The sequence below is a fragment of the Balaenoptera musculus genome, chromosome 11 (genome assembly GCF_009873245.2).
Source record: "Balaenoptera musculus isolate JJ_BM4_2016_0621 chromosome 11, mBalMus1.pri.v3, whole genome shotgun sequence".
Lineage (NCBI taxonomy): Eukaryota > Metazoa > Chordata > Mammalia > Artiodactyla > Balaenopteridae > Balaenoptera > Balaenoptera musculus.
In genome coordinates, this window is record NC_045795.1 from 71573081 (window position 1) to 71599611 (window position 26531).

Here is a 26531-nt window from a genome sequence, read left to right on the forward strand (position 1 = left end):
ATTATCATACTAAGTGAAGTAAGTCAGACAAAGACAAATATCATATGATATGCAGAATCTTAAAAAAAAATGATACAAATGAATTTGTTTACAAAACAGAAGCAAACTCACAGACTTAGAGAACGAACTTATGGTTACCAGGGGGGAAGAGGTGGGGGGAGGGACAGATTGGGAGTTTGGGATTGACATATACACACTGCTATATTTAAAATAGATAACCAACAAGCACCTACTGTATAGCACAGGGAACTCCATTCAATATTCTGTAATAACCTAAGTGGGCAAAGACTTTGAAAAAGAATAGATACATGTATATGTATAACCAAGTCACTTTGCTGTACACTGGAAACTAATACAACATTGTTAATCAACTATAGTCCAATATAAAATTAGAAATTAAAAAAAAAAGAAAAAAGAAAAAAAAGTGAATAGAGAATCCTTGAAAAAACAGATCTTAGAAATATGAGTTCTGCAAGAGCTTTGATAGATCAAATCGTAGCATTTATATCAACCCATACCCTATCTTAATGTGTGTATTTGGGTACAAACAAAAATTTCGGAAAGAACCTCCCAGTAAGATCACTGAAATTTGATGTTTGTAGGGCAAATACTATATACAAAGAAGACGACATTTTAACGTAATTTATTTGAAATGCTTCCAGAGAAGTTTAAGGCCATTATACAAAAACATTCATTTCATGAAAACATTCATTGACTTTCTTCCCATAGGCCAGCCCTTGACAGACCTCTTTTCTCAACACGCTGGCCAAAGTGGCCGATGGCTCCTGCAAAGAATGATTCATTCTTTTCCCCACCATCAAACAACTTTTCTCGGCTTTTCTCTGCTTCTGTCTGCAGCAGATTCATTCAGTCGCTAAATCAATAACAACTTGAGTTGTTTTAAATAAACTTGTAATAGAAAAAAAGATTCACTGTGTTTAAAATCTATAAATACAGAAATATGTTTTACAGGGTAAAATGGACATTTTTTTTTTGAAAAATAAGTACTATAGCTTGTTTTTATATTGATAAATCTTGTCACACAGCTTCTTTGAATGCACATGATAGGCGTACATAATAAAATGACAACATAGTATTTACTGCTTTCCTTTGTGTAAACTTGAAAGACACAGATTTAAAAAAAAAAAAGAAAACTTTTTTTGGCAATAATTTAGAATCATTACTACTAGTGCTGGTGTGGGTACAATTTTGCACAAGTCATCTTTAATATTTACACTCGCAGGGAGATTTTCTGTGTATTAACTTTTTTTAAAGGTCTGCGACTCACCCCGCATTGTAAATCAAGGCTGGCAAAGAGGTTTATTAGTTTGGATAACTGATCCTAATTAATGATAGAGTTAATTAAGTCGGCCTCTGGAGAATGTAATTATGATTCTGATCCAGCACAGAGCCAGAGATGGCAAATGATGACCCAAAAGTGGGGCAGGGAAACCCAAGGCTCTGGTCTTTCCCAGAGGACACTGGACCTTACTTTTCTCTTTTAATGCTTCCCACGTAAGGTCACAATGGAGCACTTCTTCCAAATTCTTCTTCTCACATGTTTCTGTAAACAGAGTCACTGACTGAGCCGCAGTCCCTTTTCCTCCTCTCTTCATTCATGCTCTAAAACACGAGTAGGCCTAAGCTGATGAAACAAAGCGAAGATGGGTCTTCTTGCTATCCTGCCAGGTTTTCCCAGGCCCTTTGAGTTCTATTCTGCTATTTTAGGCTAGAAATGGCTCTTTAAGGCCAGCCAGCATCTATGGCAGAGACCTCCTGATGCAACGCACATTTCAGTTCAAGATTCAGAGCTGACAGCGGTTTTTGCGCTGATCCTTTTAAGGTCAGACTCTTATTTCATGTCCTAATAGATTATTGCATCATATTTGTACTGGATGAAATTGCAAGGTCAAGACAGTGCTTCTTCCTTTGCAAAATTAAACCCTCAGAATCCCCAGGGATGTTTTCATGCTTTTTGGTTGGATGACATTGAACCAATTTAACTCGAAACATTGATCTTTCCCGTTTCTCCTTCAAATGCCATCACGATACACAAGTAACTTCCTCATGCCCTGTTTTCAAGGCCCTTTAAATTTCATGCCTTCAGCTACCCTGTCAAAGAGCTAGAAAAGCACTAGAGAAACATGGAAGGACCCTTTAATCTACATGAAACAGTAGTTTAGAGATTGTTTTCTTTCTGTTTTTTAAAATCCAGCAGGACAAGTGAAAGTAACTTGTTCAAGTACTTCTCCATCCATCCAGACACTTGTGAAATACAATACAGGGTAGCACTTGCCACAGATTCCAGCTGACACAGATTGGCAGTTACAGTACTAGGGACAAAAAAGTACAGACGGGACTGGGTCAACACAGTCACAAAAGTATTAAAAAGTGCTTCTCCAAACCGTTCCATGTGTGGAATGCAAATACTGTACAGGTAAGACACAGGGCTACTTCCAAGAAGTACACGCTTCTGTCAGACGTTGCTTTCAACATGCCTGCTATTCCCACAGGAAGAGTCTGTCTGTTCCATGCGCTCACAGTCAAGGCTGACCTCACTTGTGTCCATGCTACAGTCCGATTCACTGTCCGATTGGTCCATCTGCTCAAGTTTTGTTTCTCCCTGTGGCTCCCTGCTCCCGGTGGTGGGATCTAGGAACGGTCCCTCGGAGTCAAGGACCCCAGCCTGCCCTGCAGCACACAGAACTGTTTCTTTGGCTTGACGAATACAGTTGAGCCACTGCTGTTTGTTGAAGGTGTCATTGGCTTGTAATGAGTGGGTCTGACTTTGGGATCCATTTTTGAAACTTACTCTGAAGAAGTTTTTGACTAGAAATGAAAAACACATGAAAAAAAGGTCAATGGACAGGTATTTCCTCAGGCCAAAGATAACACATGTGATGACACTAACCACCAGTACCCATGGCAGAGATCACTAATTGATTACTAAATGTGCCCTGCTGATCCAGGACATGGCTCAGCTCCACCCTGAAGCCTCCATCAATCAACAGGTTTTGACACAGGTCTGGCACTCAGTTGCTCTCAGAAGCTAGCAAATCAGTACGGAACAACTATGTCTTGTGTTTCAGGGGATCCCAGAGTACTGGGTACCAAACCTGGCTGCATATCAAAATCTCCCAAGAGCATGTTAAAAATACAGATCTCGGGGTCCTACCCTTAGAGATTCAGATTCAGTGGGTCTGAGGTGGGCCTGGGAATCTGTAATTTCAACAACTGCCCCAAGCTAGAGCTTTTTCAAGTTTAAGAAGCTCTTTGTAACATCAAACAGGCCCAAGACCCTCCACATGACAGTACTTGTATATTTAGTATCTGATGATTGAGAAGATATGTAAAGACTCTTATAAGTTTGGTTTCATTTTAAAATGAAATGACATTTTAATAATAATTGCAACGGGAGCTCTGTGCATTTATTTTTTAAAAATTTTTATTTATTTATATTCTTTTGGCTGTGCCACGTGGCTTATGGGATCTTAATTCTCCGACCAGATATTGAACCCAGGCCCTCGGCAGTGAAAGTGTGGAGTCCTAACCACTGGACCGCCGGGGAATTCCTGGAGCTATGTGCATTTAAAAAATGGTAGTGCACAATATGGAAGACATTTGATTTAGTTTAATAACAACATTAACTGTCATTTAATGGGCCCCATGTGCCACATGCATGTGGTTCACAGAAGTGTCTGCGCTCAGTCAGTCCCCGTGCACGATCCTTGTAGCCAACATATTGGCTTCAGATAAATTCAGGCTCCAGTCTTTGCTATGGCGCAAATGCCTTAACTCCCCTACGTCTCAGTTTCTTTATTTGTAAAATGGGGAAAACAAAGAGAATCTACCTTAGATGGTTATTATGAGGAATAAATATAATAATACATGTAAGTGCTTATAGAATGCCTGGCACATAGTCAATACTTGAGAAATATAAGTACTACTACTGCTACTAGTACTACCACTAGGGCAGAGGGACTGGTGAGTAGGTAAGAGGCAGTATATATGAATTACTTTGACAATATGATGCCAATGTTAACCTAAGAGGCTCAAATGTTACTTGCTCAAAGAAGACCTCCCTGACCATTTCATCTTAAACATACCTCCTATTGCTATCCCTTTCTATTCCCTTACTGGGTTTTAGTTTTCTTAAGGTACCTGGATTATTTATTTGTTTCTCAAATAACCTCTACCTCCTCCATCACAATGTAAGTTCCACAGGGCTTCCAAGGAATTGAATTGTTTGTTTCCCCAGTGTGTATCAGTGCCTGGCACAGTGCTTGACACATAGAAGGCACTAGATAGACGCTGCTATCTAAGCTTCTTTCGGTTAATTCCCTTGTTTATTAAGTCTCAAGCTAGAGAAGCCCATTAGAGTAATTACAGATAAACCCTCAGCCCAGTTGATCATAGTTATGTCTCTTTAGAGACAAGTCTGCCAGCTTAACTACAAAAACCCACCGTTATACAACTGTAATCACATAGGGACCGTCTGGTCTTAAGAATGCTTTTATCCAGTGGATGGAGTCAGAGTAAGGGAGCTTAAGCGGCACCAGTTATACGCAGACAAGTCAACTTGTAGTGTCTTACTTAATCCTTATAACAATCCTATGAAGTAGGTATGCATGCATCCCCTTTGCAGATGGGAAACTAAAGCTCACAGAGGTTGAGTAAGGTTACACAACCAGTAAGTGATGAAAGAAAACTGGAATGCAGTTTGACTTCAAGGCCATAGCTCTTCTCTTTTCACCAGGCAGCCATTCCCTCCAAACCACTACGACCAAAGACGTTCAACAGGTCAAAACGGACAGCCATCCATACTTCTCTCATTGTTGCTGAATGCCCCACGCAGGGAGCCGCCCAGCCTCACTTCTCCGTCCTGCAGGTCTTCCAGCAGGAGGTCCTTCACGGGGATGGGCTGCCGGTACAACTGGTAGCAGAGCTGCTCGTTGTGGGTGACAGCCCGAGTGATCACAAGTACTTCTTGGAACAGGAAAACGTGTAGTTTCTGGAAGAAAAGAATCCACAGGATTCCCCTAAGCAATAATCTAATGAGTAGTTGATAAGTGGACCTCTGTGGATAAGAGGTCCCTAGGTACCAGGTTCACACTGGCCTATGAACTTCTAGGCTCAAATCTACCTCTGGGAGAACAGCAGTTGGGGGTTGCACACATTTCCAGATGCATCCATTGCCTTTCCTATGGGAGCGCCTCCCTAGGGCCCCACTGAAGAAGGCCTTTCTGCCTACAGACACCTGCAGCCAGGTCTGCCAGCTGCAGTGGCGTTCTTCACACTGCAATCCACAACCTGTGCAGACACACACAGCCTTATAGGAACATTTAAAAAAAAAAGAGAGAGAGAGAAACCCCATAGAATGAAGAGGGTAATGAAGGAAAAAAAGTTAGTGCTCTCAGGGCTTTGGTTTATTGTATCCAATACAATTCTAAGAGATCACAATGAATAACAGTCCATAAAGGATGAGACTGGTGTATCAGAGACTAATATTAACGTTTGCTTCTCAAACCCATAAAACACTTGTTCCTTCAACCACTGAGCTGATTATCAGCTTCATCCAGGCATCCCAGCTCGCAACACTGCCCATTCCTGAGGAAACCAGAGCATGCTGCTGTAGCCACAAAGACAGACAATCAAACAAGTTGTCCTTCTCGGTTAAGTTCATAAGAACCTCAGTTCTCTGAAGAGGTTGTACTTAAAAGGCTGATGATTGATGTGTGTGTTGTTGGCAAAAAAAGAATCTCAAAAATAAAGGCTTGTCTCAAACCACATTATAAAAGCAATTTTGCTGAGTGGAGCTGAGGTAAATTGGCTCCATTCAACTCTAAGTGCCAGACTCTTCCTGCAGCTTGGAAATGCTTAGGAGGTGAAGTGAGACGATCCATGACTTTGCAGCTAGATTCTGGTTTTCCAGTGGCAATATTTGGGAACGTCAGCCTTAGGGTCTCAAAGAGGAGACCAGAAGAGTAGGGCTGAAAACTCACATTAGAATCTTGATTTGGGGTCGGGGAAGCATATTCAGCATTATCAGATAGTTTTAGATTTGGAAGAAAAGATACTTGTGGATCATCTACCCACACCCTGCCACAGACGGATGGATGGATGGACAGACAGACATACACATACACACACACCAAAAACTGCAGAAACTGAAGCTCAACTAAATGTTGGCTTGTGGACACACAAATGATGACGGTTCTGTATTGGTGTATGTTTGCGGTGGGGGCAGGTTTGAAGACCGAAAAACAGAGTAAAGCACAAAATAACCAAGTTAAGGGCTTTTTTTTGGTGTGGGTGGTGGGGATGGCAGAAGAGAATATTAAGACTTTTCTTTTGGGGTGAGGGGAGGGGAGGGGTTAGTCACTGTTTTATATACTAAAAATAATCAGAGATTTTTACACTGTTTCTACTTCTACCACTCTTTTTGTTTTTCTTTGGGAAGTCAGGATTTATTAAGAACATCAAGCTCCAGGGCATTTTTTTTTTTTTTTTTTTACCATATACCTTTAAAAATGTTTTTTATCCCCACAAAGATCCTTATCATTTAAAACCAGATATTCAAATTATATGGCTAACATTTTTAGCTAATCAACTCTTCAGTGCTGATCCTAGAAAACAACCTTCAATGGATCTTTGAATAACGGAGATTCAGCCCCTGATACGAGTAGTGTAGGTAGTCACACCTTTAACGTTTAAGCCACAAGTTGTGACGTTTGAAAGGAGTGAGGTCTACTGTCCTGCATTATCCGAATTTGTCATATTTTCAGTGCTACTGGGTTGCACATTATCTGCGAGGTTGTGGGCATGCCCAAGAAATAAATCAGTACACTTAATTCCTTAGTCAGCAATTTAATTTTTGCTTCCAACAGTTCATTCTCTTCCTTGAGTTGATTCACTCTCTGCCGCGTATCCTGCGCTTTCTGCTTGCTTTTCAACCGGCTTCTTTTTCCACTGCCATGTTGTTCCTCTTTGTGCGCTGACGACTAGTCGTCACTGTTGCGATCCATGGACAAACTCTTTTGCTCTGCTTGCTTGGAGGCACAGCTTTGCCTCCGCCCCCAGGGCCGGTGGGCACCAGCTGAGGAACCTGCTGTAGCCGCTGGCATGAGCCTGAGTAATGGATGACACTTATTCCGTTCACGCCCGGGGTACTTTCTGCTGTGATACCTTGCTCATTTGGGCACGCTCCCTTGTCAACACAGAACAAGTAGAAAATGAGGACAAGGTGATCAATGGTTTGATCTGCCAAGAAATCTTCACATGTACCTGCGCCTCCAGCCCCTCCCAAGTGGCCTCCACTCCCAGCGGGCCCTGCACGGCGGGCGGCCTGACCTGACCCAGGCCTCGCGGTATCCGCCAGTCCTACTTCTACCACTCTTCTAGCCAAGGTAGGGCACTTTGAACTCAGATTGGTCTGGGCACTTTAAAAATATCCCTTATTTGTGAATGTTCACTGAGAATTCCTCTTCTTAGTCGCAGCTCCTTCCTGACTCAGGACTTTATTCATAATGACTTTTACAATTCTACTGGGAACAAACAAACAAACAAACAAAAACAAATCCCCTCACCCCAACTAAAATCTTTGTTCTCAAAAATCTATCTGCCTGAAACATGAACTAGATAGAGTTCATCCTTAATGCCCTGGGCACATCCAGCAAGAGGGTCTCAGTCCCTGAGTGATGGACAGAAAGAGAACAGGCCCTCGTTCTGTGGGGTGATGCATCTTCCTATTTCCCACAGGGCTTCTGAGAAAGAATGTTCAAGGAGCCAGAGCATCAGCCATTAGAAGTCCACCAGTGCTTTCCAGATAGTCAGCAAAAAGCAGAAGCAGCGGTCTGGCATCAGTAACTCCCTAGTCAAACAGAAACACTTCTTCAAGCAGCGGCCTGTGACAGGTCTCATAACCTTTGCTGCAACATCAGCTGGTTAGATCTACAGCAGCACTGATAATGGGTGCTGTGACATGTCCTCAGTGATTTCAAATAACATTTCCAAGCCTGCTCATAAATGCCACTTTACAGTCCAGGTCAGAAGGGCGTCCCCTGAATCATCAAAGCTTTATTAAGAGTTGTCAATCTAGTTTTGGCTTTCATTCTACGGGTTGGCTAGATACTGAAGATGAAACACAAAAGAAGTGGAGACTGTCTTTCTCAATGCTGAAATTTAAATATATATTATATATAATAAAATTTATATATTACATAAAATACATGTTATATATAATATATAAAAATTATATATATATTATATATTAGCATTAATTTCTACTGCTATATATAAAAATAGCCTGGTGAGTTGAATTTTTTTAAAATAAATTTATTTATTATTTTTTATTTTAGGCTGCATTTGGTCTTCGTAGCTGTGTGCGGGCTTTCTCTAGTTGCGGCGAGTGGGGGCTACTCTTTGTTGCAGTGCACGGGCTTCTCATTGCGGTGGCTTCTCTTGTTGCAGAGCACGGGCTCTAGGCACGCGGGCTTTAGTAGTTGTGGCACGTGGGCTCAGTAGTTGTGGCTCGTGGGCTCTAGAGCGCAGGCTCAGTAGTTGTGGTGCATGGGCTTAGTTGCTCCATGGCATGTGGGATCTTCCTGGACCAGGGCTCCAACCCATGTCCCCTGCATTGGCAGGCAGATTCTTAACCACTGTGTCACCAGGGAAGACCCTGAGTTGAATGAATTTTGAACTCTCATGTAATTCAAATCCATTTTTCCTTCATGTAAGCATTTATTCACTCACTCATTCACTCATGCATTCACCTAACATTATTGAGTGCCTTAGTATGTGCCAGGTCCCAAGATAGGTGCTAGGGATTGACAAGGCACAGTCTCCACCCTAAAAGAGTGTGGTAAAATGGAAGATATTGACAGATAGATGGAGAATTACAACCCACTGTAGTAAGCCCTCCAGGGAAGATGTGTACAAGTTGCTATGATAGGAGAAGAGAAACAATTTCAGTACCTGCTGAGGAATAAAAGCCAGGAAATGGAATATCTACAGGTCAGAGCTAGATATACAGCTGATGGGAGGGTAGATTATTATTAAAAAAACCCAAAAAACTGGTCTCAAAATGTCACTCTGTGGATAGGTACAAATTCATGAGAAGGAAGAATTTCTCATAAAGCTAAATGAATTCAATTAAAGAGCTATCTGTTTTTCTGAGATCATATATATATATTTTTTTAAAATTATTATTTATTTATTTTTGGCTGTGTTGGGTCTTCGTTTCTGTGTGAGGGCTTTCTCCAGTTGCGGCAAGCGGGGGCCACTCTTCATCGCGGTGCACGGGCCTCTCACTATCGTGGCCTCTCTTGTTGCGGAGCACAGGCTCCAGACGCGCAGGCACAGTATTGTGGCTCACGGGCCTAGTTGCTCTGCGGCATGTGGGATCTTCCCAGACCAGGGCTCAAACCCGTGTCCCCTGCATTGGCAGGCAGATTCTCAACCACTGCGCCACCAGGGAAGCCCGAGATCATATATTTTTAACATCTTGTTAAAATCACCCATTACTTTCTGATATCAAAGTGGGAGGAGATGGTAACTGTTTTGTATTTTTGTTTTTTTAAAATTTATTTATCTTATTTATTTATTTTTGGCTGTGTTGGGTCTTCATTGCTGTGTGTGGGCTTTTCTCTAGTTGCGGTGAGCAGGGGCTGCTCTTTGTTGTGGTGTGCAGGCTTCTCATTGCGGTGGCTTCTCTTGTGGAGCACAGGCTCCAGGCGCACGGGCTTCAGTAGTTGTGGCACGCGGGCTCTAGAGCGCAGGCTCAGTAGTTGTGGCGCACGGGCTTAGTTGCTCCACAGCATGTGGGATCTTCCCGGACCAGGGCTCGAACCCGTGTCCCCCTGCATTGGCAGGTGGATTCTTAACCACTGCACCACCAGGGAAGCTGTGTATTTGTTTCCAAAGGTCATGACCAAACAAAAGAAAAAGCTGGCAACTCTATGTTGGTTTCCAAAAGTTTTCTGAATATGTACTGGTCATGAAATTTAAGATAGATATATACATATATATATAGATATATATATATAGATATATATATATCTATATCTATATATAGATATAGATATAGATATAGATATATATAAAATAAATAAAATATAAAAATATATTTAAAAACTATATGATCCCATGATATAAAAGACACTGGGAAAGCAACTTTTGTCTAAAAAATGCGACCCTGGTTAGGGAAGGCATAGTAACAGGAGGCTCAGTATCAAGTGGATTAAGCATTTGGGGAGGCCCAGGATGAGATTACTGAAGGAGAGTAACTACTCACCACGCCCCGGTTGTTCTTCAGTTCGCCATGACAACACAGCACCCTTGAGCTGTCAATCAGGGAGTCTTTCTGGCCTTCTTCCAAGTAAAGAAGTCGCTCTTTATAATAACGGCATTCAGATTCTCCAGTCTTGGTGTTGATTTCTGCCACGATTCCCTGAATGATGTTTATCTGTGAAAACAAAAAAAAGGATGGGGAAAGTCAGCAAACCATTCACACCAACAAGGCCCAGGTACTCAGGCCTAGAAAGTCACTAAGATACACTTGGATCTAATTCTGAGATCATGTTATCTAAGTTGCTGCTTTGGGAAAAGGGAAAAATAAATAAATGTTTTTAATATACTGTATCTATCCATCTGTACACCATCTATACATGTACACATATAACTACATACAACATATTCATTTGTACACACACACATATTTGTATTATATATAAAACTAATGTTGATGCATAATTTTATATGAGTGAAAGAGATATGAGGTATTGATTTCAATGTGCAGGACTTATAATCACTAAGCTCTATATTGCACATTTCTTAAAACATGCTCACAATGTTGAAAATGTAGGCATTCAAAAAATGTGGCCAAGGAGAGGAAAAGTAGAATGTAATAGTCTAGAAAAGGGATTGGATTGTCCTTGGGGATTTGAAACCCAGTTTCAAGGTCTCTCTACATGCACTTAATCTAACCTACAAACAATATTTGCAAACTGTGTGTGAATAGATGGTTTGGATATCTTTTTAGTGACAAAACATAAATGATTTATGAAAGACAGGGAACTAGGAATGGAAACAAAGGACACTAGGAGTAAGAACGGGGACAATTTGTCTATATACACTCAGGCCCATACCTACAGCACATGTGAGTAAATCAGGGGTAGAGGGATTTCAAAGTAATGGTGGATGCATTATTGTTTTTGTTTTTTTGCTTCTTTTGGCCAGGCCGCTCGGCTTGTGGGATCTTAGTTCCCTGACCAGGGACTGAACCCAGGTCCTCTGAAAGTGCGGAGTCCTAACCACTGGACCACTAGGGAATTCCCTGCATTATTGTTAAATTCAAAATGAAGCAAAACACAACAAGAGCACAACACTGAGACATGTTCAGTAAGCATTTATTCCAATGTAGTGTTGTTCTATAACATGGACAATACATCTAAAAGTTAGAAAATTCTAGAAAACAAAGGAGCAAGAAATTAGTTGAGTAAAAACTCAGTGACACCAATCCAAGGCAAAGTAATGACTTCTTCACCAGAGTCCTCTGTCCCCTAATAGTGAAAAGACCAACAGTCCCATCTTTCTTGTGCTGGTATTAACGGAAAAGAACGTAACAGATGAGAAGTGTCAGTAAGGCCTCTTCTTGGTCACATTTACTTAATGGAAAAACAAACCAGTCTCCGAAAAGCAAGGTTTTTTTTTTTTTAAATTTTTTTTTATTGAGGGGAGAATTTCTTAAATTTATTTATTTATTTATTTTTGGCTGTGTTGGGTCTTCGTTTCTGTGCGAGGGCTTTCTCTAGTTGTGGCAAGCGGGGGGCCACTCTTCATCGCGGTGTGCGGGCCTCTCACTATCGCGGCCTGTCTTGTTGCGGAGCACAGGCTCCAGACGCGCAGGCTCAGTAATTGTGGCTCACGGGCCTAGTCGCTCCGTGGCATGTGGGATCTTCCCAGACCAGGGCTCGAACCCGTGTCCCCTGCATTGGCAGGCAGATTCTCAACCACTGTGCCACCAGGGAAGCCCCGAAAAGCAAGGTTTTAAAAGAGGCTTTCACTCAGTGAAAAGCTACCAGACCTTGTGTTCAAGTGGTAGTGAGTTCTAAGATTGTTAAGTGATTATTTTTCACTTGCCTTCTGCCCAAAGCAACTGGATAAAAACTTCTACCCAGTTATAACCTTGGCATTTCCATGCAAGTTTGATAGAAGATCTTACAGCTTTGAGCTGAAGCCTGGTGACTGCATGCTATGGACAGAGGCATAATCTCTGCACCTTTGTAGCTACTAAGAGTTTCAAAGATCATTTATTTACTCTTTTCTCTAGTTCCTGAATTTGGATGGTAGCACTACTTTGATAATTAAAAAAAAAACATTATTTTTAAAAATACAGGCTCTTTATGTCATAAAAGAATTTTTTTGGTCTTTGATGTCAACCTAATGTTTAATGTAAGTCCTGTGAAATTAATCTGAGTTTCCCTAACACAAAACAAGTAATAAATGGAACACTTTGGTGTACAAACTTTCTCCCTGTTTCTTTTTTCCCCCTTTTGGCTTTCAAAGATGACTAATTATTTATTGTTACTTTCAAAAACAAACAAACAAGAAATTTCACAAAATATTCTAAAGCTATGACTCATCCTTCAAATTAATTCAATTAATGCTTGTTGAGCATCTGTTCAGTGTCAGACTAGGTGGTGTCATTCAAAGAAATGAGACAGGGTCGCTGCCCTCAAGAAGCTTAAAATATATGGGAGGTATCTGAGCAATTGTTTTATATCTACCTTATCTTTCTACTTTATTACATTTTTAATATGTAGTGAAATCCATACTTTTTCCTTGTTTTTAATAATTAAAAATTTTTTTTTCTTTTTTTTTTTTTTTGGCTGCGTTGGGTTTTGTTGCTGCGTGTGGACTTTCTCTAGTTGCCGTGAGCAGGGGCTACTCTTTGTTGCGGTGCACGGGCTTCTCATTGCAGTGGCTTCTCTTGTTGCAGAGCACAGGCTCTAGAGCACGCGGGCTTCAGTAGTTGTGGCACGCGGGCTCAGTAGTTGTGGCACACAGGCTCTAGAACACGCGGGCTTCAGTAGATGTGGTGCGCGGGCTCAGTAGTTGCGGCACACAGGCTCTAGAGCGCAGGCTCAGCAGTTGTGGTGCACAGGCTTACTTGCTCCAAGGCATGTGGGATCTTCCTGGACCAGGGATCAAATGTGTGTCCCCTGCATTGGCAGGTAGATTCTTAACCACTGAGCCACCAGGGAAGTCTCTCCTTGCTTTTAAAGACCTTTGTGGGGCTTCCCATGTACCTAGAGCCCGTGCTCCGCAACAATACAAGCCACCACAAGAAGCACGCACACCGCAACGAACAGTAGCCCTTGCTCGTCGCAACTAGAGAAAGCACACGTACAGCAACGAAGACCCAACGCAGCCAAAAAAACCCAAAAAAAAACCCAAAAAACACCTTTGCATTAATTGCTGTGGTTCATCTTATCTGCTATTACTAGGTGTACCTGGGCAGCTGGAATTAATCAGTACTTGAGTTAATTTTCTGAATTTCCTGCAAGTATCCAGGAAACCAGAAGGAAGATGTACTATAGGCATAAAGATATGTTCATTTCCTAATTTAACTCAGGAACTGAACAGCGGGCATTTCACGTGAAGATTAATAAACTCAAAAGCCACAGTGGTTCCTTAGGCAGCTATGACTACTCTCGAATGCTGCTTTTCTCTCAGGTGTTTGAAAAAATAAAAAGAGACAAAAGAATGGAAACAATTGGTGTTATTCCATATTCTATGTCTATATTTATCATAGAAACTCTGGGTTTGCTTTCATTTATTGAAAATATTATTTTGTATTTATATTGACCTGTATACCATGAACTAATCCACCTGCATACCATGTCTAATCTCTCTGCACTGGTTCTTGAGAGGAATTTATTTTGCAGAATTGCAGCGAGGAATAAAGTTACATATAGCAGACTGCCAATAGCAAACAGTCATGGTAGTTGTGCATTTAAATTAAATTTATTGTTGCATCTCTCATTTGGGTTCAAACTGAAGGGCAGGGGCTGGTAAAGGAAGATGATAAAAGATACCTATAACAGAACAGGGATTAAACCCACACATGCTGGAATCGTCATCCTCAAAGTAGAATCTGAAGGTCCTGTCTGTCTAGTCCCTTGTGCGGTAATATCATCTACTCGTCCGCTCCCGACATGGACCAAGAATAGCAGCCTTCACTGCTGTTGCATCAAAAGCAGGACTGTTCTTCCCATTGATTCCAGTGATACTTTTTAAGGAATTGGAACAGTGGCAAGCAGAGGGAAGAGATGGTCTGCAGGATCATTTTCTGGCTGAAACAATCCTTAGAATTTAAACATTAACAACCAGATCTGGAATATATGAATATCCAAAGTTCTATTTTAAGATGTTCTCTTGGGGGGAAATTTCTATCAACCCTCCAAAATACTACTAAGAAATTTAATACAGATGTAGTTTACCCACTGCATTAAAAGCAAGACCTTTCTTTAGATCTAATCATAAGACTGAATGCTTGGTGTAGAAGCAATTTACTTAGAGTTCCCTGATTTTTCCCTTTTCATAGGTGGAAAATTTATTCAGGGCACATATAAGTCAAGCTACATTGGTACTGTGGACTTTATGGTTATCAAACATTCACAATGCACTCAGGAGTACAGGGCTAAATATTTCTGTTCATCTACGGTAATGCCACGGGGATTTTGAAAAGAAGGGGGAAAATCTGCTGTGCCTATATAGTGTAAATGGGCATTTAGAAGACTTGCTTTGCAGACACTTTCAAATGCAGGTATACCATGCTTCACACATAAGTCTGCCTGAATAACTAGGTGCAGATTCAACTTTCTAAAATGGCATCACATTTTATGCACGAGGGAAACTGGTGCATCCTTTCATATTGCAAACAATCATATTCTTATCTGTTTTTAAATTCAAACTTTAGCTCACTGGGTGTTTTTTTAGAACAAAGCATTATTCTTTCATGCTGCAGATTAAAAAGAAGAAATCTTTACCGTAAAATTCAGAGCAGGCTTGTTTGCTTCAAAAAAGTAATTATTTAGACTAGTTTGAGCTCCCTGTTGTTCTCATTCCTACAGACCACACACTTGCTGGGATGAAATATGGAGAGGAGGCAACGCTATTGCTCTTTCCAGTAATGAAAACAGACACGATGAAGTGAGATGGGCTTCATCCCTGGTGTCTGCATCCCTCATCATGCTGGATTGGTCGGCTAGTCTGTATGTTGGGCCTGCCAGACACATCAAACACCTCTTGAATCAGGAGAGAGTCTTTCCTTGTTCTTCTCTATCCCCACACGGACAACTGGCCCAGCTCTGTACCAGTGAGGCCCCTCCACAAAGCCTGGTGGCCAGACAGCTCTCTGCAATTCCAAAGGCAACAGGGGCTTAAAGAAGTAGCCAGGCTTTCAGCTCCATAGGATCATAAAGAAGTGGAAAAGTCATAATATTTGCAGTCTACACTGACAAGGTTCAGATATCTACTCCATTACTTGCTGGCCCTGGACTTGGGTGAGTTATTTAACGCCCCCAAGCCTGATCTGGAAAAGGAAAACGGCCCTAACATGAACGGGTACCTCACAGGTTATTATGAGGATTAAATGAGATACATAACCCATAAGGCAATTACATAAAGTTGATTTACTAGATGTTCACTACATGTCAGCAGGTGTTACTATTATTATTGCTGTTGTTGTTACTACTTACTATTAAGTAAGTTAAGTCCTTCTCTGGGAAGAGATAGGCAGTTTGCGCCACAGGCTCAAGGCTTCTGATTTTCCAATCACCTTTGCATATCACCTTCTGTTACTGTCCCAGACCCAGTCAGGCAATGAGCTCTTTGAACAGAGGCTCTCTTAGCCTCCATACCCACTGCTGACTCCCTAAGCAGGTTTCCAAGACTGCACATCTGGACCACCGCAGCATCCTCCCAGCTTGCTTCCCTGTCCCTAGTCTCCTCTGTCCCCTGTCCTACAGATGAAGAATGACACGTCCGAGATTACACAGCTTGTCAGTGATGGAGCTGGGATTTGAACGTTGAATCTAAGCTACTTAAAAAACAGAAGCACAACAAAGGAAAAATGTCTCAAATTGATATTTAAAACTCCCTATAACCAATGTGAACCACCAACCTCTGCCCCTTCTCCTGCTGCTTTCTGAGTATCGCTAACCCCAGGCAGACTGATCCATGGCATTCCCTGGCATGGCCTGTCCTGTCTTTCCTTCACACCTGTGCCCAGGCCATTTGCTCCTCTGCCCTGCCCCGCAGAGCCCCACAATCAGAACTGAGCTCTCTGGGCAGAACGCTCACAGTTCACCAGAGTCTTACAATATGGACCCCATTTTTCCTGGTCTTCTATTGCTGCTACGGAAGAATCTGTATTTCCCAAACCATCCAGCCCCGTACTCAATACAGTTGCTGGGGAGTAGGTTTGACTAGGCTGCATGTTTCAATCTGGGGCCAAGGAGAGCTGGGTCTTAAATGGGTGTTGACTTCACAAATGGGCTTTGGTAAAAGGTAAAAGGCAACTCTCATTTGCTAACTAAACAAAGCTATTCAATTTAAAATCTCCACAGAGATCTTAACCCTCACAGTCAGCAACTGTAACAAACAGATTATAGAGTCACCTATACAGAATCAAGAAATTTTAGAATTAAAGGGACTTCAGAGTGCATTTCATGTAAATACTGCATTTTATAGATTATGAATAGTGCTGATTTGCAGAATCAAAACATGGTTAATGTCAGAGCCAAGCCTGGAACCCAAGATTCCTGAGTCCTGGTACCCAGGGACCCTTCACCTTCTAGCCATTGGGGAAAACAACAAGGCAAGACAGAAAGAAACAAACTCACAGCTTCTTCCAGGTGCTGCTGATCTGGATTATCATTTGGTGTGTGCCTCAAGATTTCTCGAAGAAGCAGAGGGTATTTCACCAGACGGCTCCTTGGAATATCAAGGAAATTCCAGAGATCTAGTTTGCGGCTAAAGGGGGATTCTAAACATCGCTGCAGGAAATCTTGGACTCGGTGATCTTGTTTTTTGTGGTCCAGCAGAGCTTTGGCAGCTACTTGATTGCTGCAGTAGCTGTCGTAGGAGCTGAGACAAGGCAGCTAAGAAAGGAACATTAAAGGAGGGTTGGAGCATTAAAATAATTGTGCTCTGAAGCTACATGCTAACATCACTCATTGGGACTGAAGAAAACCTAACTGGTCTCCAGGCCTGGCCAACATTCCTTTACCTAGATGGCTGGAGGAGACAGAAATGGAATCTTCAAAATGGCTCGCAACGGATAGTTCTTTAAGCTCCTGCTTGCTTGCACAGTTATTTTCTTAGTGGCATGTTTACTTTCTTGATTGTTAAGACCTCAATAATTTGTTTGCATTTCTGCCAATCTAAGCTAGACACAAAAGAACTGGAATTACTGTATACTCACACAATTCAGAATTTTCCTAAACTGGAATATTGCATATGCATACAGAATTGTCCTAAACTTTCAAAAGTATCTGGTGAGAGGAAAGTCTCCTATATTTTTTTAAATAAAGGTTCTTTTAAAATTATTAATAAGAAACTAATCTAGAAGACTTAGTGGCACAAAAAGAAAGGAGTCAGACTCCACAGCCCAGCCCTTTGCATGGTCCAGTGCAAGCACCTCTACATTAGTTTTAAGGTACCTGATTCCAAGGCGGACCAAATATAAAGCACTCCAAGAAGTTAAAGCAAAAGTATAATTACTAAAAAATTAGATGCAGAAAGCATTTAGAAACATCTTTTAAATTAGTTCTGACAGGCCAGAATGATTCTTGGCTATACCTAATGGTTAACATCACAATTCCATGCAAAGAACAATTTAAGCTTAAAGACTTTGGAACACTTCAAGTCCACTATTTTCCTTCCAGTGAAATACTAATTTCCCTGACATGTCCCATCAGTCACATGGTGCAAACAAGGAGTCAGAGACTCAGTGAAAGCGCTGCTCATCTCCCTTTTCCACTCCTCCCTATGACAGCATCCTAATGCACGGGCTGTCAGCTTCCAGAAAGTCACTGGAGGCAATAAAATGCAGCCATTGGCCCTGCTATGTTTGCTTCTCTCCCTGGACTAGGAAGCCGCTTTTACCATAACTCCTGCTCTGTGGAGGGATTCACTGCAAGACAGTGGCAAGAGGGTCTTTCATTTCTGCATCCTTAGTACTGTGCAATGGGCCTACTGTACAATAAACATTCAAAGTCTGTATTCTGAATGAACAAAAGAATGAATGTTTAATGGATTACCAGATTAGGTAATATTTGATGGTTTGTGAACACAGCTTAAAAATAGGTTGTGGCAGCATCTGAACAATGGGTCAAAGTTTAACTATTCTGCTACTTCTTTTATACCTTTCTTTGAAATTATTTTCTCAGTGACTGAAACCAAACAAGATACCATGAAAGTAATGTTTAAAAACTTCACTGTTGAGTTTAACATTCCTTGGAAATGCCTACCTTCTTTACATGTTATTAAAAACCTCTATTTGTGTTAAAAAGAATTATAGAAATTCTTTTCTCAATGTTATACTTGAAAGTAATGATAATTGGTGCTTACACACACAGACACACACACACGCATGCACAAACACCCTGGATGTGTAATGTTTAAAAGTTCACTGTCGAATTTAACATTCCTTGGAAATGTCTACATTCCTTACATGTTACTTAAAAAAACCCCTCTATTTGTGTTAAAAAGAGCTACAGAAATTCTTTCCTCAATGTTGTATTTGAAAGTAATGATGATTGGTACTTACACACACACACACACAGAAACACACACACACACACACACACACAGATGTGGCGCCGTGGCTTGTAATTTAGATCTTCAGAATTAATTAAAAAGAGACTCAGGCCCTCTTATTTGCATTTCCACTTCCTGGCTTTTTAAAAAGACCTGGAAATGCCCAATGTTTTCATTATGGAGAAACAAATCAGTAGTAACCATCAGATGTAAACTAGCAAGGAACCCCAACCACACGGCCACTTGCTGTCCAATGGGCCATTACCTTCTCTGATCCTGCCGCCTCTGCTGCCATGGCAACCAAATCTGGCTCTGGTCCTGTGTTCACAGCTCACAAGGTGCTCATTTCCTGAGCATAACCTGAAAAGCTATCTGGTTCAGCCCACTGGCTAGAAAAAGCCACAAGTGACCTTTAACTAGATAGGGAATGAAGAATATACACATCTTGGTTCCAAAATACGCTGTGATAACTCAGTAGTTAAGAGGACAGACTCTGGAACCAGGGAGTATCATGTTCAAAGCCTAACTCAGACAGTTAATAGTCAGGTGACCCTTCAGAAGCCTCAGTTTCCCCACTTACAAAATGCACATACTAATGTCCTCTTTTAGTGAGATACTGAGATATGGCAGATAAAAAGTATAACAAGAGCTTGGCTCCTGGTTAAGAATTGGTAAGTAATAGCTATTATTAATATTATTATTATTTAACCCTAGAATATTTTCATTGAAGAAACTGTGGTTGAGAGAAGCAAAACTACTTGCTCAGCTGGAGACAAAACCAGTCTGAAATGTGTTTGGCCTCCCCACCACCCTCGAAAGCTCTGAACTATTCACAATCTCTTTAAGTAGACTATCAAGAATTTCTAAGGGAAACTCTCAGCCTTTTTTTTTTTTTTTTTTTAAATTCTTTCTATCTTCCTAACATGAAAAGTGATAGAGCAAATGTATTTTTTTTGCTTCCGTGTACCCTGCCTCTCTCTTTGGAATGAAAATTTAATGAGAACCCAAATTAACATGAGAACTTGCTGCCTTGGAGACTTGATAAATTACTTCATTACTGAAAAAACGTTAGCATGAAGATGTCACTTGGGAAGTTGTTTCTTTATGAGAAGGGGAGGCTTATGAGAACAGGCCAACCTATGGTTACTGATCTTCAGTAACGAGGGTGGTTCCCTGAAAAAAAACCCACCACTCTGTTTAAGGTCTTCAAAGTAATTGATTCATTCTAAGGTCAAAAGGACTGGCCAGGGCTATCTCACTTGGGAAACTCACTTGTTTAAAAGGTTTTTTTATTTTTTTCACTTTTTTCCTTTGGGGGGAAAAAAATCAATTTTTCATGGGTTGAATGGGCTCTGACTTTTCTCATTCAAAGTCCACTAAGATGTTTATTTTGTTCTGTTAAAAAGACCAGAACTCAAACAGATGTACCCCTTGGTTTACAATTCCCACTCACATGGACACATCTGCAGTTAAAAGAGGGAAAACATTTAACTGCTCATCGGTCCTGATGAATAAGGACCGTTTCTCATGAGGTCTGGTAACAGTGGGCCAGTTGTTTAATTTTAGGCTGCTCTTCAAGCTGCAAGTTCCCATTTGATGTGGGAAGTGTCCAGATAGCAATGGACCGGCATGGTCAAACTTCTTTGGGGTATGTACAGAAAATGACTGCAAAATCTACCCCCATATCAAACCAATTTCCTAATGAAGTGCATTTATTTCAGAAAAAAAATTAGTAACAAGGCAAATGTGTTCATTTTTGCTTCTGGCATGAACTGACAATTTGTATATGACGTCTGAGGAAACCTTGTAGTTCTACATTGCCATCTTGTCAAAAACAGAGGGGTCATCATGCTGTTCTGGAGTTGTGCCCTCACTCCCACTGAAGCAATCCACAGACTGAGGAAGTTTAAGAAAGATTGAGGCAGACTCTCTCTTCTCATTACACCTCCTCTGTCTCCAGCTGGCTAACTCTCTTTAGAGAAATTTCTCTGTGGGCTAATGAAGTTAAGCCATCTAACATGGCTCATAATAAAATCAAAGTCAAAAATGTAAGATGAATGATCTCTCCTGAAATATTAAGGCAGGTTTTCTAAATTATTCATCTTAGAACATTACTTGCCTTTCAGATACCCTTGGGATATTTCAGCCTCAGTGCTAAAATTGACTCCTGAACTAACCTGGGGCAGGGGTGGAACACTTGAGGACTCACAGAAGGAAACAGAAATGCATAATAGGGAGTGGTGGGGACTGTGGCAAAATAGAGAGTGCGTGCCTTGTCTAAAATAAATTACAACTGAACAACCACGTTATGCACTCAATACAACACCAGTTCAGCCCCAGAACCATAAATTAGAACCCGTAACCTAAAGTCACAGGTGATTTCTTCAATTAGGAAAGGGTATGGGTTATATTGGGATAAAGATCAGCATAATAACCAGCTCTCTTAAGAAGTTACTTAGGATCAGATATATGCTAAACACTAACAACATTTATGAAATGACATTTGACCATAAGAGGTTTTTTTGTAGTATGAATAAAAGCTTTCTTAGTGATGGACAGGAAGCTGTACATAAATTTTTACTAGAATACAAAATGTAATAATTATATTCATAATTGGCCTGATGTGAATATTAACTAGTTTTACTTTCTTTAATGTGAAACTAGTAACAATTTCACGTGTGCCTTTACTTCTTTTATTGCACAAAGGCCATGTTATCTTTAAATGCAGTACATTTATAATAATAAAAAAATTGTTTCCATGCTTTGAGGAGATAAAGGCTAAATGTAATGATAAATTTTACTAGAAATTTGCTATTTTAATTTTTTCTGATGTGAAACCAGTGTTTGCCAATAAAACGAGTCTCGCTAAAATGAAACTCCATCTACATTATTGAAATTTATCTTCAATCAAGACCAGAGAACTTTTCTTACCCAGCCCACGAGGATGGGGCCGACGTGCTCAGTTGAGCCATCGGGCTTCCGTACATCTCGAAGCTGACTAAGGAGGTCTGGTAAAAAAACAAACAGAATGCTTATTTTGTTAGGCATTCAAATATGAACAGGGCTGGGAGATTTTGGGTTACTCACATTATTACATAACGATGACTTGTTATAAGACAACTCAATTAACGCTACAAGTCAAGACTCATTCTGGGAACAAAATTATACCTTCGTGTAGAGGAATCAGGGAGTCCAGTGTTCCAAAAATTTGATTCAACTCTTGTTCTGTCATTATGGAGAGTTTCAGCATGGGGTCATGATAGGCCTGCACAAGAAGGGCAAGAGATGGAGGCAAACATTTAAAATCAGAGGAAGTAAGTTGTTAATGTAAATGCCTTCTGAGAGGCCCTACGCAATAACAAAATATTTGGCTCTCCCCACGACTTCTCCCATAATGCTGCACAAACAGCAGATGGGTGTGGTTAGAGCAGATGAGAATCCAGCATTGCTTTGAGCCTTTTGTGGTTGTTGATAAAGCAAAGCAGATTTTTTTTAAAGCTTCTTTTTTTTTTAATTCTAGTATATCTTACATCTCGGAAAGGGCACAAATCCTAAGTATAGCGCAGATTTGATTTGTATAATGTTTTAAAAATTAACTTTATTGAAGGTCCAGCAGCTTGAAAAACTCCCACTTTATACAAAATTAGTTACTAGCAGGTTATTTTTCAATTAGTCCATATTTAAACTAAGTAAAGGAAGGGGGAAAAAAAGGTGCTTGGTATCCTTTACTGTGGATTTGAAGCAAAGAGGGCAAAATCTCTGCCAATCTTATTACATCTTATTAATGACAATTAAACCACATGAACACATAAATATACCCAGGGCACTGCAACAGAATACAAACACTCAGACCGCACAGTCCCTGCCTTGAAGGAGTTTTATAAAGCTAATTGGGAAGATTAAAAAAAAAAAAAGGCATGGAAAATTAAATATATGTTTAAAAAATAGTTCAAGATTAAAAATAGGACAGTTGTCACACTGCAGCAAAAATTCATCAAATCATAACTGCTCTAGAGGATCGGAGAATTAGAGGTAGAATGGCTAAGGGAGAATTTAAAGATGAGCTGCTTGGCATAGAGAAGGAGGCAGTAAATACTGTTGAAGAATGAAATGAGACTTGAGTTTGCTTCTGGAGGATAGGTGGATATGGATGGTTGAAAGGAAAGGGAAGGGTTTCCAGGAAGGTAGGACCAGCAAAGCAAAGGATAGAAGTGAAAAAGGGAAATCTTGATGCAGGAAGGAGGAGTTGGACTTATGACCAGCAAGATGTCTCCCAGAGTTAAATGCCTTCTTTTTTTTTTTTTTTAAATTAATTTTATTTATTTATTTTTGGCTTCGTTGGGTCTTCATTGCTGCGCACGGGCTTTCTTTAGTTGCGGTGAGCAGAGGCTATTCTTCGTTGAGGTGCACAGGCTTCTCATTGCGGTGGCTTCTCTTGTTGCAGAGCACGGGCTCTAGGCGCGCAGGCTCAGTAGTTGTGGCGCACAGGCTTAGTTGCTCCGTGGCACGTGGGATCTTCCCCGACCAGGGCTCAAACCCGTGTCCCCCTGCATTGGCAGGTGGATTCTTAACCACTGCACCACCAGGGAAGTCCCTAAATGCCTTCTTTGTCCTCCCCATCTTCCTCCTCCTCAGCCCTGCCCAAAACTCAGTTTCTTGGCTGCCTCCAAGAAAAGCTTGGATAGCCATTTCTCAGGAATGCTACAGATGGGATAAAGTTGGACTAAGGACATTAGCATAAAGTTGGACTAAGGACACTTAAAAGAAGGGAAGTATCTTTCCAACCCTCTGATTTTTCAAGGAGGCTGTGAGTGTCAGATGAAGGATTCTGGATTTTAGCCTCCATGGGAGTCAGTGGAATGGAAAGGTTTTCGAGGAAGGCTGTTGTCAAGACTATACAGACTACAAGGCATGAATTTCCTCTCCCTTCCCACACACAAAGTGATTAAAAACAAGTTTCCATATAAAAGACCCTAACTTACATGGTAGTGTGCAGTTGCCTCAGTGAACCACTTTACCCACTTATGGGCTTCAAATGACTTTCTAAGACATGGTTCCAGTTTCAGATGTCTACACACTCTCTCCCAGGGATGAAGGGGACCTGCGTGTGAGACTTCTAGGACAATGAAATGCATGTGAAGCCAGGCCCAATGAATACCTTCTGATTAAACTGAAGTATTCTTTGCGGTGCATTAGAGACTTGCAGAGGAGAACCCCTAATGGTGCCAGGTCTAGAGCCTTCCTGCTTTGAGACATTTTCCCCACTACTTGGTTTGTAGGTTCTTCTCAATTTTTGATGACCTGTCTTAGTCATAGAATGAGTACTCATAAAACACAATCTTAGAACTGTGAAATTACTCAGAGGAAAAAAGCAGGAGGTGACTTAAAGGACCACTGGATTCAAATGTACCTTTTTTGCCAATTTCAAGTCCTCTATTAAATCTTCTTCTCCTTGAGAAAGCTCAAAGATCGCCTGCAAGGAAAGATAAAACACATTTACTGAACTTTCCTTTCATTTTCGAGACCAAATTCAACTGATGCTCAAAGCCTCAAATCTACTTATTTCTTAAGGATTTTTAAAGGATTCTTAAGAAGTTAAATTGACCCGAACCAATTGCATCTAGTGGCTAAAACCTACAAAGAAAAGATTTTGCAAAACTTCTGTGTAATGTGCCTATTTGTTTGTGGGAGAAAGAGTTTCCACATATGTTTCTAATCCAACAAGTCATATTTCATTTACAGAATTGTGATGCAGCTGAACAAGATGGAACTATTTTAGGTAAAATAATTAGAGTTTGAGCCATGGATTCCATGTCTCTTTTGTCAGTGGCAATCATAATAAATGATTCGGGGTCTGTTCTCAGTGATGGACATGGAATTATTATTAATTGGGCCATCACAATTTGTCTTCCTTCAACAGAAGGTAAATCTCAACAGAAAGCTTTATTCCCATCAGCCACTTGTCTTTAGGCTGCATTGCAAGAAGAATCCAATATTTTATCACTCTAGGTGTCTGGTGAAGTTAATTCATTCTAACTTACTTCTTGGCCCTGCACTGCACAATAAATAAAGTTACAGGAGCTGGCTGTGTGCAAGAGTGTGTAAGTGGACACACTGATTTGCTTCTATTAAGGCATCATAATTTAAGAGCTATGATGTGCAGAACAGTCTTTCACTCTCATCTGAGAGTCTCAACTGTTGGCAAACTTTACATTATTAAAGAACTACATGCCTGTGGTGACTACTACGTTTCTTTCAGACCAGAGGGAAGAGGTGAGCAGGCTTGGAGAACACCTCCATCCCTGGGGTTGGTGGAGAGCAGGACAATGAATGTGCTCCCTGGCCCAGTGGGCAGAGGCAGAACACTGCGCTGGAGGCCAGTGCATGGTGACCCCTCTCAAGGCCCAGTAAAGCATCCATGTCATGCCCTCCGGGTACTCTACTTTGTTTAACCTTTTATTTTGAAATAATTAGACTCACATGAGAAGTTACAAAAATAATACAGAGAGGTCCTGTATAGCCGTTACTCAGCTTCCTCCAATGGTGGCATCTTACATAACTACAGAGCATTATCAAAACCAGGACATGGGGGGTTGCAATACAATTAAATACTTTTACTTGGACCTTCTTCAGATTTCCTTGTATGTCTGTTTTACCAGAGCTCAATGGGGCCCCCAAGAGAGGAAAACCATAGAACCCCACACTGGGATACACCACAGTCAGGTGTCTGTGGAGGGCGGTGGGCAGCACAGTGTCACTGTGAAGACCATGGGATTTGGTTCCCAGCTCAAGCTCTGTAACTTTCTAGGTGGGTGACCTCGTGTTCACTGTACCTTAGTAATCTCCTCATCTGCAGAATCAATCCTCCCCTCCTTCCTTCCTTCCCACCGTACAAGTTATATATGCACACTATTACACAGAAAAGTATAAAGAGGAAAATTTTAAATTATTCACCATACCATTTGTTAACCACTGTTAAGACTCTGCCATATTTCTGCAAATGATTTTTTCAGTGTACATATTATTTTAAAATTATTTATTCATTTTTTAATAGACAAACATTGACATGGTTCAAAATTTATAGTGTAGGAATGGGCACACGGTGAAAACTTCCCTCTCACCTCCTCCTTCCCACCACCCAGTTACCCTCTCAGGAAGCAACAATGTTACCAGCTCCTTATATGTCCTTTCAGAAATATTTTATGCGTCTATAAGCAAATATGTGAGCACGCACACACACACACTCATTTTTACTTTTTTTACATAAATGGTAGCATACTATACCACCCTACTTTGTGCCTTGCTTTATTCACTTAGCCATACGTACATATCATCACTTCTCGTGTTTCTATATTTACAGAATATATGGACATTCACTATGGAACCAGGACCTGGTAATAGATGTTCAGGTTCTTTCTGGCACTATTGTAAACATTACTGTGATGAATAACCTTACACGTGCATCTTTTCGTCTGTGTACAAGTGTGCCTGGCAGATAAAGTCCTAGAAGAGAATTGCGGAGTCAAAAACCTAGAAAGTTTTCAAGTACTCCTTTTGCCAGTGTCAGGCTCTCCACTAAAATAGATATTCCAAGGATTTCGTTAGATGATGCACCTTTGAAGTGTTTAGCACAGCCTGGCACATGACAAGTTCTCTATAAAGTAGTATTATCATAGCCATCTAGGCTACTGATACAGAAAATTTAC

General features: G+C 40.8%; 1 protein-coding gene and 1 pseudogene across 4 annotated transcripts in view; both read right to left on the bottom strand.

Moving 5' to 3' along the window:
• Nucleotides 1-627: 627 nt before the first annotated feature.
• ARHGEF3 (Rho guanine nucleotide exchange factor 3) overlaps nucleotides 628-26531 on the bottom strand; it is a 308895-nt gene continuing 282991 nt past the window's right edge. For all 4 annotated transcript variants that reach the window (XM_036870025.1, XM_036870026.1, XM_036870027.1 and 1 more), the window contains 7 exons: nucleotides 24236-24298; nucleotides 21994-22090; nucleotides 21757-21833; nucleotides 16908-17165; nucleotides 10292-10462; nucleotides 4825-5011; nucleotides 628-2829 (listed from right to left, as the gene is read on the bottom strand). In XM_036870025.1, coding sequence (XP_036725920.1) covers nucleotides 2477-2829; nucleotides 4825-5011; nucleotides 10292-10462; nucleotides 16908-17165; nucleotides 21757-21833; nucleotides 21994-22090; nucleotides 24236-24298 — 1206 coding nt within the window. In that variant the 3' untranslated portion in view covers nucleotides 628-2476. The remainder of the gene's footprint in view (nucleotides 2830-4824; nucleotides 5012-10291; nucleotides 10463-16907; nucleotides 17166-21756; nucleotides 21834-21993; nucleotides 22091-24235; nucleotides 24299-26531) is intronic.
• On the bottom strand, nucleotides 6385-7290 carry LOC118904158 (annotated as a pseudogene).